A 13,184-nucleotide genomic window follows, 5' to 3' on the forward strand; every position below is an offset into this window, starting at 1 on the left:
TGATGTCAGATCAGGAAGGGATCCCGGAGAACATCTGTCTCATCCAGGGATTCTTACGTTTGGCCACACAGTCCCATCCTCTGGGAAGTTTTCAAAATATGTCACTTGCCCTGATCCTATTGCAGAGATTCAGACCTAACTGATGCCTAGGTGGGGCCTAGGTATCAGTATTTTTTTTCTATATTTTAATCAAATGATTCTAATAAGCAGCCACATTTTAAAGCCACAGTTCTGGCACCTCTCTCTTTTGTTACGGAGGAGAAACTGAGGTCCAGAGAGAATAAGGGCTTGTTCAAAGTGACACAAGTGAACAGCACCTCCCTGTCCACTCACAGAAGTGAAGTGAAAGTCGCTCAGTCGTGTCCGACTCTTTGCAGCCCCATGGACTACACAGTCCATGGAAGTCTCCAGGCCAGGATACTGGAGTGGGTAGCCGTTCCCTTCTTCAGGGGATCTCCCAACTCAGGGATGGAGCCCAGGCCTTCCACATTGCAGGCAGATTCTTTACAAGCTGAGCCACCAAGGAAACCCACAAGGCAACATAAATTAGAAAACGAGGACATTTGCACACTGCAGGGGGCAGGGGAAATGGACGAGGCTGCTTTGGGCTGGAGGCCGCGGTCCTGGAGACCCCCAGTGCACTTGGCCTCACCTTCCTTCGCAGGTGATCATGATCTTCTTGGCGGGAGACACTGAGCTGTGGAATGCAGCTCACATTTCAGAGAAGGGGAAGGACTTGGAAAGAAAATGGGACACATACACTTGAAGACATTTACAGTGTTACCTAAAGGACACGATAAAACAAGGGTGTAAACACTATGAGACTTAGCAACTGAGTTGTGATCGTCCCCAGAGAGGGCTGCCTGTGGGTGAGGTTGTAATACGCTACTATACCAAGCCTGAACATACCATTGTGCAGCAGTGACAAACTCAGAAAAACCTTTGGTACAGTGGACTCGAATAGCATGAATCTCCAAAAAGCTCTATTTTGGTTTCATAACCAGTGCAGACACCAGGTTAGGGACTTGGTAATATCATAATATTAAGGCTGAACTTCAACTCAACTGGGCTTCCCTGGTGGCTCAGGCGGTAAAGAAGTTGCCTGCAATGCAGGTGATCTGGGTTCAGTCTCTGGGTCGGGAAGATTCCCTGGAGAAGGGTGTGGCAATCCACTTCAGCATTCTTGCCTGGGAAATCCCATGGACAGAGGAAACTTTTAGGCTATAGTCCACGGGGTTGCAAAGAGTCAGACACAACTAGAGGACTAACACTTTTCACTTTTCAACTAAGCTTATTTAATAGACTGTTTATTCTTTTCACACATGACAGGAGGAGTTTTAATGGCATGCCAAAGAGAAAATCAAAGGTAAGAAAATTAAATACCAGCACAAAAGAAACAAGATAAGGGCATATGGATCCTGAAGTGGGTCACATGATTACCACTCAGTAGAAAGAAATGCACTGGTTTGATTTCCCTCTAGACTATTAAGAGATGTTCATCAGTAGATAGCTTTTCTTCTATAAACCTAAATACTTCATGAGCTCATGATGTGAGATAACTGAGCAAATAAGAGGGTTGGAGGGAGTGTCATTTTACATCAAGCCCCAATGCAAGGCTCTTCATATAATGGGCAATCTGAGGCACTCCCTTAAATTAAAAAAATTTTTTTTAAATAGCCACTATTGGAAGGAGGGAGGACATATTTGCTTGACTCCATAAAAAATACAAATGATGCTGCCTGGCAGAGCCTCTTCTTCATAATCTTGTACATTACAATTTCTCTTAATAAGAAAGCCCCTTGGCCGTCTTGATTGCTTAAGCATCTGGAACCTGGGGTTTAGAAGATTCCAGCGAGTGCCAACTTTCCAAGCTTTGAAAATCCCAGGGCCTGTACTTTGGATGCATATACAGTCCCTCCATGAGGGCCCCCTATTCTTCACAGGGCCTTCTAGGCACTCATCTCCCACAGTTCCCAGACCCAGAGGTGCATATAAATTACTCGTGCACATGTTTAAGATATAGGTTCCAGGCCTGAGGCTGGGAAAGATTGAGGGCAAGAGGAGAAGGGGGTAACAGAGGATGAGATGGTTGGATGGCATCACTGACTCAATGGACATGAGTTTGAGCAAGCTCCAGGAGCTTGTGAAGGACAGGTGTGCTGCAGTTTATGAAATCGAAAAGAGTTGGACGCAACTTGGCGACTGAACACAGCGTCTAACAAGATTGAGGAAAGGCAGAGGGGAGACTTGAGATTTTCTAAAATATTTTAGCATCCTGGCTGTTCTGAGCCTTACAGGCCAACTCTACAAAATCTATCTGAAATGCAAGACACGGTCTGACTGTCTGAATGCCCTTCCACCCCACCTGCTTCCAGCAGAGGGAATGCAGCCCTGGAAGAACTGCATATAAGCTTACTGTTTGGTGGTGCGGCGATGACATGAAAAATCCTGATTCCACTTGGCAGCAACTTTCCACTATCTTGGCGGGTCTCAGCCATAATCACTGTGGTGTGTGGAGCTTGGACAAATTATGGGGCTGGCTGGAAACCAAGAGACGAAAAAGCAGTCCAGCAGTCCAGCAAGGGACTCTGTGTTGGAAATGCCATGGCTCCAAATGTCCATGACCATATTTCTCACGGATAGCCCAGAAATTTAAGTTCCACTGTTGGAAATTGTTGGAAACCCTGCCTTTCCCAAGACCCTGAAAAGTGGCAATTTCTCACCCAATATGACTTTTAGGGAGAATGTCAATCAACACACAACCACACATTCCTCTTTCTCACAGAATCATTTCTTCCCCTGTAAGAACAGGAAAGTTGGACATGGTTCACTGCCCTCCCCACCTCCAAAATGTATACAATTGCTCTCAGAAAGCAAAGCAACTGGACAGTAAGAGTTCTATTCTTTACTGTTTAAAATGTAGGCACTTTGGGCTACCTCCATGGTTTTCCTGGGCTTGACAGCTAACTTAGTCTCTCTGGGCTGCTCTAACTAAATACTACAGACTGGGTAGCTCATATACAACAGACATTTATTTCTCATAGTTCTGGAAGCTGGACGTTCAAGATGAGGACGGCAGCATGGTCGGGTTCTGGTGAAGGTCGTCTTCAGGGCTGTAGACTTCCTGTGGCGTCCTCATGTGGTGGAAGAGAGGAGGGAGCTCTCTGGAGACCCTGTATGACAGCACTAATCCCATTCTTGCTTCACCCCCCATAACTGAAGCACCCCCCAAAAATCCCTACCACCTAACACAGTCATCTCTAGGGGTTAGGGTTTCAACATATGAACTTTGTGGTCCATCCGGGAGTTGGTGATGGACAGGGAGGCCTGGCATGCTGTGATTCATGGAGTCGCAAAGAGTCGGACATGACTGAGTGACTGAACTGAACTGAACTGAACAGATGTTCAGATCATGGCAACAGCCAAAATGGGGAAAACTCCAGTTAAGGAACTTCCTCTCTCTAGCCTGATATGTCCCTCAATAGACTTTGAAATAATCCAACCTAGGAGGTGAGAAGAATGCTTCCAACATAGCCCATTCATCCCTTAAACTAAGTACTCAGGAGACTGCTTCATCAGGGCAGCCTGCCCCCCACCCCCGGCCACAGCCTTCTGCCGTCTTCTTAGGGGTGTGCAGCCTAGGATCATTACTTATGCTATCATTTATATTTTTTGAAGTGTACATCTTCTAAGTGGTTTTGAAACATTAATCAAAAATGTTGGGGCAAAGGAGATTACTTTGCGTTATGTTTGCCGAGGAACAAAATCTCATCAGCTAACCCAGTTAAGTCAGGGGGGAGGCATCAGCTTGCTGAACCTGACAAACAACTAAAATAATTACAATTACTGCCTCACTTAAATGAGATGTGTTATAAAATCATAAATTTAGCCTTGGCAGGATGTCGTGAAGCCATTATGGGAAGTCTGAGTCTGACAGGATTTCTGTACAGTGCTCCTAGAGAGGAAAAGAAATGCCCTCCAGCCAAATCTAAGGTTTAATTCATGCAAGAGACTTGGCTAATATCACCGACCACAAATGCTCTGTTTTCATGGCTCTGAATGGCAGCAAGTTCCAGGGAATTAATTACAGCCACTCCTATTTATATTCTGCATGGCTTTTCAATTACCACCTATAATTTTTTTTTTACCTTTATGAACATTCACACACAGCATTCCAACCATGGGAATGGAGAGCCGAGGGAAAAGTAATGCAATTCTGATCATTTCACCGCTAGGTCACTCGCTGGCAGCTTGCCAAGCCTTCTGGCTCTAGAAAGCACTCACTACTTGAGCCCTAGGGATCCTGAGAAGCCTGAGCAGAGAGCAGCGGTCACCCCCCAATTGCCTACAGGGGTCAGGCAAACCACATTCGAGAGTCGGACAGCAGGAGCCAATCGCAAGTGCATACAGCGTGGGCCTGATGGCAACATGACTGCCTGGACAAAGTCCAGGGGACAGGGGCTAGCCAGCCCCACAGTTGTTGCTGTGTACAATTTTCAGGGGGATTCTCCAGTGGTCCAGTGGTTAGGACTCTGCAATTCCACTGCAGGGGGCACAGGTTTGAACCCTGGTCAGGGAACTAGGATCCTGCACGCCATGTGGTGCAGCCAGAAAAATAAAAATATAAAAAACAAATTTAAAAAGATAAAAGAGAAACAATCAGGAAAGAAAATGCTTGAAAAAATTAAGTGTTAGTCGCTCAAATGTGTCCGATTCTTGCAATCCAGTGGACTGTAGCCCACCAGGCTCCTCTGTCCGTGGGATTCCCCAGGCAAGAATACAGGAGTGGATTGCCATTTCCTTCTCCAGGGGATCTTCTCAACCCAGGGATTGAACCCGGGTCTCCCACATTTCAGGCAGATTCTTTACCATCTGAGCCACCTATGAGGACTCTAACAGATTTAACTTAAAAAAAAAAATCAGCAATTTGATATGCTGAGAACATGAATGCAATTAAATGAACAAGTCACTCCTTTGAGAATAAAAATGTCAAGACATATACAGTATACACATTTTATAAGTCCTGATGAATAATAGCCATGATTTAAACACTTACAGTGCAACCTCTTCATGGTAACTGGTAACCTCAGATGGCAACTGGTGAATAGAACTAACAACCGGGCTATGGGCTGATCATTTTCTCTCAAACTTTAACTCGACTGTATATTGTTACATGATTTGAAGAAATGTGCAGAACTGAGCCTTATAATAGTTCTACTATCCTCTCTAGATAAGCCTTATAATGGACCTACTATAGTGTGTCTTAGACTTGAAGACAGTGCCTCACAATCATAGGACCCATGAGGACATGTAAGTCCTGGGAAAAGGACTGAGGCACAACCAATAGCCTTTCTGATTACAAAGCTTTCATTGTTCATTCCTCTGACCACCAAGACAGTCAAGGGAGAGGGACACAGGGAGCGTGCTTATATACCTGGAGTCGCAAAGAAACTCAGCAATAGAATCATAGGGAGAACTGAGTTGAAGACAGATACGTGAAACCAAACTCTGCTTAGAAAAACTGCATGCTCCTTTAAACCAGGAGCAATACTGGTTATAAACCACTCAGCATTATAAAATACTCAACCACTGAGCAACAAAGGGTTTAAAAATCTAGAAATCTGTTATTGCACCCCAACACTTATTCATTATATAATATACTGGGGGAGCATCCCTTAACTATCCTGTGCTTTGGTTTCTGCACCTGTGGAAGTCAACTAATAAAACAGATCCAGGACAATTTAGGCATCATTTTAACTCTGTAAGCAATTTGTCTGAATTTGAGCAAAAGGATAGGTGACTTCAGTTTTTACCAAAGGAAACATGTAATTCTGAGGTCCAATTCTGTTTTGAAATTGTAGGATGGGAGAAGGATTCATAGTTTTCTCCAGCTATTTGGAAGAAAGTTGAGTTTATGTGTCAATCAAATCCAAGACCACTAATTAAAAAGGCTGAGAAGCTGACCCTCCGTCTTACCAAAAATGCTGCCATCACCATGCATATGAATAATGCTGTCATATTCATTTGTCACTAAAAATCCTTGATAAATTGTTCTGTTGCTAAATAGCTGAGATCCTGGGAAGTGACTTGTATATTTATGTCCAACACATATATTTCGTCTCGTTCTATTCCTATAAAATCTACCAACACAGAACAGAGTTTAGTAACTATAAAGTGCCTAAGCTAACTGATGAAATTAACAAGACAGCGGAAGGGAGCCACTGAGTCCTTGTGTCACTCAAGCAGAAGGGGCCATTCTTCTTTGAAAGAAACACTGGCATTCTTATCTTTCTAAGTTGGGTCAACTGACAGAAGCAAAAACTAGAACTAATTGGTCCTTTCTTGATCTTAAACAGACCTTCTGTACTCAGTCTGAGACATCAACTGCCTGAATCGCATCCTGGCTCCACCATGCACTAGTCTTGTGAGCCCAGACAAGTTTTTTAAATTCTCTGTGCCTCAGTCTCCTCCTGCCTAAAGTGAAGACAGTGATGACACTTCTCACCTGGGCTTGCTGTCAGGAGTAAATCAGTTATCATACCAAAGGGTTTAGAACAGCCCTTCCATAAATGTTCATTTCCATTATGCTGATAATTTTTGTTGTAAGGAAGGAAATAAATAGAGCTTGAACGTATTTTCTTCTTTAAATTTTTCATTTTAAAATTTTAAAGAGAAGAGAAAGGAAGAGAAATATAATGGCAATGAGACCTAAAGGAAAAGACATATAGGAAATAGCAACTACTATCTATTTAGTAGCATATGTGCAAAAAATTATATTACATTATCTCATTTGCTTGTTACAATAACTCTTTGCAAACATGCTAAATTGCTTAAATCAAGTCCGACTCTTTGTGACCCTATGAACAGTAGCCAGCCAGGTTCCTCCGTCCATGGGATTCTCCAGGCAAGAATACTGGAGTGGGTAGGCATTCCCTTCTCCAGGGGATCTTTCCAACCCAGGGACTGAACACTTGTTGCCTGCATCTCTGGCATTACCAGGTGGGTTCTTTACCACTAGTGCCACCAGGGAAGCCCAATAACTCTTTGAGGTATGTATAATTATTAGTCATTTCCAGATGAGGCAGCTAGGCTTAGAGCTGCACTGATGTGCCCATGAGCATACAGGAGATTTGAGCCCTAGTCTATCTGACTTTAATTTTCATACTCTCCCCTCCAAACTAAACTACCAGGCTTGGAGGACAAAGAGGGGAGGAGGCAAGGGTAAGGTGGGGAAAATAAAATAATGGATAGAAGTGGACTCCAGTACCATCTATGTTTTCAGCCATGAGCTGAAACTTCCATCTAGAAGTAAAACAAAAACACTTAATGTCAAGATGGTAATGATAAAATATGACATCATTCTCACTGCTGACGCAAACTAGCATTAGTAGTAGTTTGGAACATTTTATAAACCACACTTATATTTGTATATCAAGTTAAACATTCAACAAAATGCTACTGGTTGGGCATTAAAATGTAGATATAAATCCAAGCTAATCCCCAAACACTGCACAGATAAAACTGTGAAAACATCAGGCTCAGCACCCTGAACAAGTAGAGTTTGTCACTGTCAGTGTTCATGTCAACAGAAACATCTCTTTATTTAAAAGCCATATGATGGTTTCCAAGTTAGCATACATATTACTTTTCAAAAGTCTACCAAATGAAATGCCCAAATTGTTCTGTAATTACATGATGGTCACTGCCTTGTGACTGCACAGACTGTGAATCCCAACTGCCTTCCCACAGGGAGCAGCAGGCTCTCCAAAACACAAGCTAATGTATCTTTTGGGTCCAATGTCTTTCCTTGGGCCCAGCTCCATTTTTCATCATCATATTACTGGGCACTGTCCCCCTTAATCATAGGTTTGGGACAGGGGGGATGAGGTCAGCCTTCCCTGTACTGCTAAGGCCACTATTCATGGCTCCACTGAATAGAAGAGAACCCACTCAAGTGCACTGCCGCAGGTCACAATGCCGACCAGTTCCCTTCATCTCAGCAGCACAGGTTTTAATTAGAACACAAGGATTATCTTAGTTCCTTATCACACAATTGTGATAGCTGAACGAAAACAGTTTGGTGGGGTTTTGAGATCAGACAGGTAAATAATGTGACAAGTTCTCCCTTTTGCTGGTACAAAGTATCTCTAAAATATAAACTTTCTTTAACTCAGTTGAATACAAATAAACTTGATGCTGAGATAACTGCACTCATCCTCTGAAGAGGTTTTCAGGTCAATTTTTTGGTACTCAGTGCAGATCTGGTCCAGAACTTTAGCTGAGGGAAAAACATCACACTACTGGGAAATCTGAATGTGATCATTGAACCAGGCTCTTAATTACTCATACAGGTAAGAAATCTCATCAGATACTCCTCCCGCCATTGTTAACGGTAAGCAGATGAAGAAGAGTGAGTCTGCATAGAGTTACTAAAATAAGATGAAATCGAAGCTGGCAACCCCGTCCCTACACTCAACATGGTTCTGTTTTATAAAGTTCTGGCCATTTTTGACACTGCCTATTTTTGACATCAGCATGTGTTGGCTCTGCAGAGTGGATACTAGTCAATTTGCCATCTCAGAATGTTGAGTAGAGTGTGGGACTGGAGTAAGTAAGTGGTAGAAGCACCTCAAAGCTGCAGCATCCTAAACCGAGTTACTGCCTCTCCTGGAGGGTTATAACCCATCACCTTCCCAGTCAAATAATCTTCTAGTGCTAGTCGTGAAGTCAGCAGCTCCAGAGTACAATGCAATGGGTTTGGAGATTTGCAAAACTTAGACCCCCCACTCACTTTATCTCCCCTGACAGGAAGCTCTGGTTAATGTCCCAGTGCCTTTTTCTGGAACCCTTCTTCCTTCCCAGGTTTTTTGTGGATTCCTATTTGTCCTTCAAAACTGAACTCAAACTGTCAACTATCCTAAAAAAACCAATCTTCCATGACCACACGACTGCCCTAATCTGATTTAGAACTCTTTTGTCACCCTTCCAGTAGCTACAAATGCCACTCAGATCACCTTACACGGCCGAGTTAAAAAAAAAACCAAAACATACTTATCTATGAGGAGCCACATCTTATTCAACCTTTTCCCGCCTGAACAGGGCGTAATGCCTGGTTCTCACAAAAGCAGGTGATTAGGAGCCCAAACTTACATGCTTGCACAACCTCTTTGTCCCTCAGTTTTCTCATCTGTAAAAAGGTATAATAATAAGACATGCCTGATGGGGTTATTGTGGAGATGAAACCAGAAAATGAATTGTAAAGTGCTTAGAAGAACTGTGAGCTCTTATTATTAAATATCTGTGAAATTAACAAGCCAATATAATCTTTACTAAGTTAGTTACTTTAGACACAATATCTTCTATGAAATGGAGATAATCTTATTTCTCCATAGGATGGTAGCAAACGTCAAAGGAGATAACACAGCTGGTACTTTGAAAGCTGTAAAGGACTACTTAAAAACTGGCATTTTATTATTTTTACTTAATAAATTATACAACACTCTAAGCCAGAACTCAAAGAAGAGTCTTCAGTGGCTGGCTAATGCAGGGGTTGCCCAAGGCCTTACCCAAGCTGTGGGTTTCTTCCTTAACTTTCCAACATTGACCATAAAGGTACAGTCCCATAAACCACGAACAAGGGTAAGGGAAAAGAGATCCCTAAGGTCTATGCAGAACTGGAATGCTCTTTATCTAAAGAGAACACCAACATCCATAGAATCTGGAACATCCAGGGAACTGAGGATGTACAATCACTGCTCAATGATTATGATCATATCATACAATCTATGGAATTCAAGAGCCAGAAAAAATTTCTGAAATCACTTATTCTAATTCCCTTATTTTACTGATGAGGAAACATATCTGTGACTCCCAAGCAACTGGCCCCAAACCAAGGTCAAGCTAGTAACAAACAAAACAAGTCGCTTAATATGTAGCTTATAGGTTTATATACATTTTGCTTATGTTGTGTTCCCTTTATCTTTTTGGAGGTGGTCTTTAGAAACAAACTAGGGTTAAAATTCCCATTTTAATCATTTATTAATTCAGTGAGTGAGTTACTAAACTGATCCAAGTCTCAGTTTCTTTGTTGTAAAATAAGAATCATAGTATCTCTCTTTTTTTTATTTTATTTTTTAACTTTACAATATTGTATTGGTTTTGCCATATATTGAAATGAATCCGCCACAGGTATCTCTTAAAAGTTTGCATGCGTGTGTGCTCAGTCACTCAGTCGTGTCTGACACCCTGCGCCAACCCCACAGACTGTAGCCCTCCAGGCTCCTCTGTTTGTGGAATTTTCCAGGCAAGAATACTAGAGTGGGTTGCCAATTCCTACTCCAGGGGATCTTCCTAACCCAGGGACTGAACCTGCATCTCTTGCATCTCCTGTACTCCCAGGTGGATTCTTTACCACTGTGCCAAGTTTACTATATGAAAAAAGGGGTAATGTCTGTACATTGGATAGCAAAACCTGTGCCTCATACTGACTTCTGCACTCACTCATTTCCTAGTAACTATTGGGATGTTCTTCAAAATTAAACAATGCATAAAGACAGGCCATACTGTAAAGCATCTCTTTTGAAGAAAGCATCTGAGAACTGACACTTGCAAAATTTTCTTTTGGTACTGAAATGGTTAAAAAAAAATCATCTGGTTTAAAACCTGGCTGCACCAATGTTCCCACTTTCCACATAACATGTCCTCCTGCGTGGCGGCCGGCACGTATAACGGGGTATATAGTAAGGCAGTGTATAGCACAGTGAGGTACTATATCTCATGTTTGCTTTCTCACCTCTGCACTTTGCCCACCAGGTACCCTTAGGCTGCCAGTTCCAGCTACTGCTTTATCCTTTCTTCTCCCTTTCTGCCCCACCAAGGCTTTAAGGATATCTCGTCTGTGGACAGCTCCCTTCATCAACACAAGACAGAAATCGTTCCCCAGTGACCAGGGCTCTATCTTCCTCGGGAGACCAAAGGCCTCTTGTCCATGTATCTGGTGGCTTATCTCCTCTGGTCAGGGTCCACCTCTTCCTCCACAGGCCCCTGAGCGGCTCACCTGGCCACCAAATTCTCACCCTCCGATACCTGCTTTTATACAAAGATGTGGGGACAGGACCAATTTCTAAAGTTGAGATGGGCAGCCACCCCCACTGATGCCCTGACCCTCCCCGCAGCAAGCACCGGGACCAGGCCCGGGTTTCTATTCTAAGAGCATCAAATCTTAGCTGTTTGCCTTCCTGAGGCTGCTCAGTCCCCAGGACGCAGTACCCCAAGGCACCCGGCGATGTTTGCATCTGCGGCCGCTTTGGGCCCAGGCAGGATGCGGGGACGGGACAGCTTGGAGCGCTCAGACGAGAGAGCATCCACGGTGGTGGCGTGGTTAGAACGCAGCGGGCTCCACCTAGCCTTAATCTCTGGATCCTGACCCCCCTCTCTCCTTTCCCCTCACACCCGGGGAGAACCCGGAGCCACTTTTCCAGCCTCTGAGATGAAAGCCTGGCACCTGGAAGCCAGGGCGGCGCACCCCAGCCACTCCGGAGTCCCCCGTTGCCAGCCGCAGTGACGGACCACGTCGCGTCCCAAGGAGCTGGCGGCGACGACGGGCACCTTTATTCCCTCACTCCCGGACGAAGAATGAGAGGTGAGGAAAAAAGGAATCTTCGCGAGTGCAAAGGCGGAGAAGCTAGCACTTTCGCGGCGTCTCCCCAGCCCTATCTGGGAGAGGCACGAGGTCACCCCATTCGTACTGTCCCCGGGGGAGCTCCGTGCGGGCTGCTTATCCCCAGGAGCACCCGTGGCGCACACAGACGCGCGCGTCCTTCCCGACCGCAACCGCTGATCCGGCCAGGACCCGGGCAGGCAGCGAGGGGTGTGCGCACCATGTCCCCCGCGCGTCCTGAGCTGCCCCCCGACCCCCCGGCCCGGCGCGGCGGGCTCACCAGATGGCCATCCTGCTCTTGGGGTAGTCCAGGCGCTCCAGGCAGCCGAGGAAGTGAGGCAGCGTGTGCGCAGCGTTGCGCGCGAGGACGACCACGAGCACCGTGGGTCTCTGCAGGGGCGACTCGGGGAAAACCACCGCCTCCTCTTCGTCGTCCTCGGAGTCCGCCTCGGCGGCGAAGCGCGCCCGGCAGCCGCCGCGCAGCAGAGCCCAGGAGAGGAGCAGCAGCGCCCAGGCCAGGGGGGCGGCGGGGCGCGCGGCCATGTTCCGGACCGTGGCGGGCGGCGGGACGACCCGGCGCGGATGCCCGAGGCCGGCGGCGAGGGGCGGAGGGGAGGCGGCTGGCGCGCGCGCACTGGCACGGCCTCGGCCGCCGGGACCCTCCCGCTGCAGCCGCCGCCGCACCGCCCAGGCCCCGCCGCGGGCGCTCCGGAGTACCTGCGGCCGCCGGCGCTCGCCTGGGCTCCGGCTCGCAGACAGTCGTGTCGGTGCGGCTGTTTGTCCCGAGTCCGGCGGAAAGTTCCTCTAGTTCAGGTTCAGCTTGTACTGAGGTCTGTGGCTTTCCCCAGGGCTGTGAGGTGTGGCCGTGTCTGCCAATGGGCGTGTGAATGAGTGTGTGTGTGTATGTGCGCGCGCGCGCGCGAGCGAGCGTGTGTACATAACGGTACAACTCCAAGAAAATTTATTCTGCTTTTGCAAACCGCAGTCTAAAGTCCTTCACAGTGATGCAATGTATCCAGTTTTTCATAATGCACCTATTGACTAAATGGGTAGACTTCTAAAATGGAAAGTCACCCAGTGATTCATTACTATGATAAACAGGTTGTTTTTTTTTTTTTTAACTTCCACGAAGGCAGAATATTTGTATTTCCTCACCCTCAAGTGCTCTTTAAATTCATTTTTGACTGAGTAGTCTCCCCAATAAGATCTAGCTGGAAGACCTGAAGAATTTTAGAGCCAGATCGAACTCTTCAAATGAAAGGAAAGCTCTTCATGGGGCATGTCCTCTACCTGACAACTCAGGGTCCTGAACTTCCTGAAAGGGTGGCTGGTTAAGGACCAGATTCACTTCAGATGGTTTTCTTTTTCCTTAATGACCCAAACTGATAAATTGTAACAGGGAAAATCTATACATGCTGGAAGAGGAGGGAGAATAAGGAAGAAAGAAGGAAGGGTAGAAGAAGAACGCAATTAGCAGGTAAAGTGAAAACGCTAGGAAATATACCGTCAAAGGATATTTAATTTG

General features: G+C 45.6%; 1 protein-coding gene across 1 annotated transcript in view; it reads right to left on the reverse strand.

Annotated features, from left to right (window-relative positions):
• Positions 1–12,202, reverse strand: part of COLGALT2 (collagen beta(1-O)galactosyltransferase 2) — a 118,615-nt gene extending 106,413 nt beyond the window's left edge. Inside the window, exon 1 of the mRNA NM_001191302.2 lies at positions 11,940–12,202. Within this exon, the coding sequence (NP_001178231.1) occupies positions 11,940–12,202 (263 nt within the window). The remainder of the gene's footprint in view (positions 1–11,939) is intronic.
• Between the last annotated feature and the right edge of the window lie 982 nt (positions 12,203–13,184).

The sequence above is a fragment of the Bos taurus genome, chromosome 16, assembly GCF_002263795.3.
Source record: "Bos taurus isolate L1 Dominette 01449 registration number 42190680 breed Hereford chromosome 16, ARS-UCD2.0, whole genome shotgun sequence".
NCBI classification, from domain to species: Eukaryota; Metazoa; Chordata; class Mammalia; order Artiodactyla; family Bovidae; genus Bos; species Bos taurus.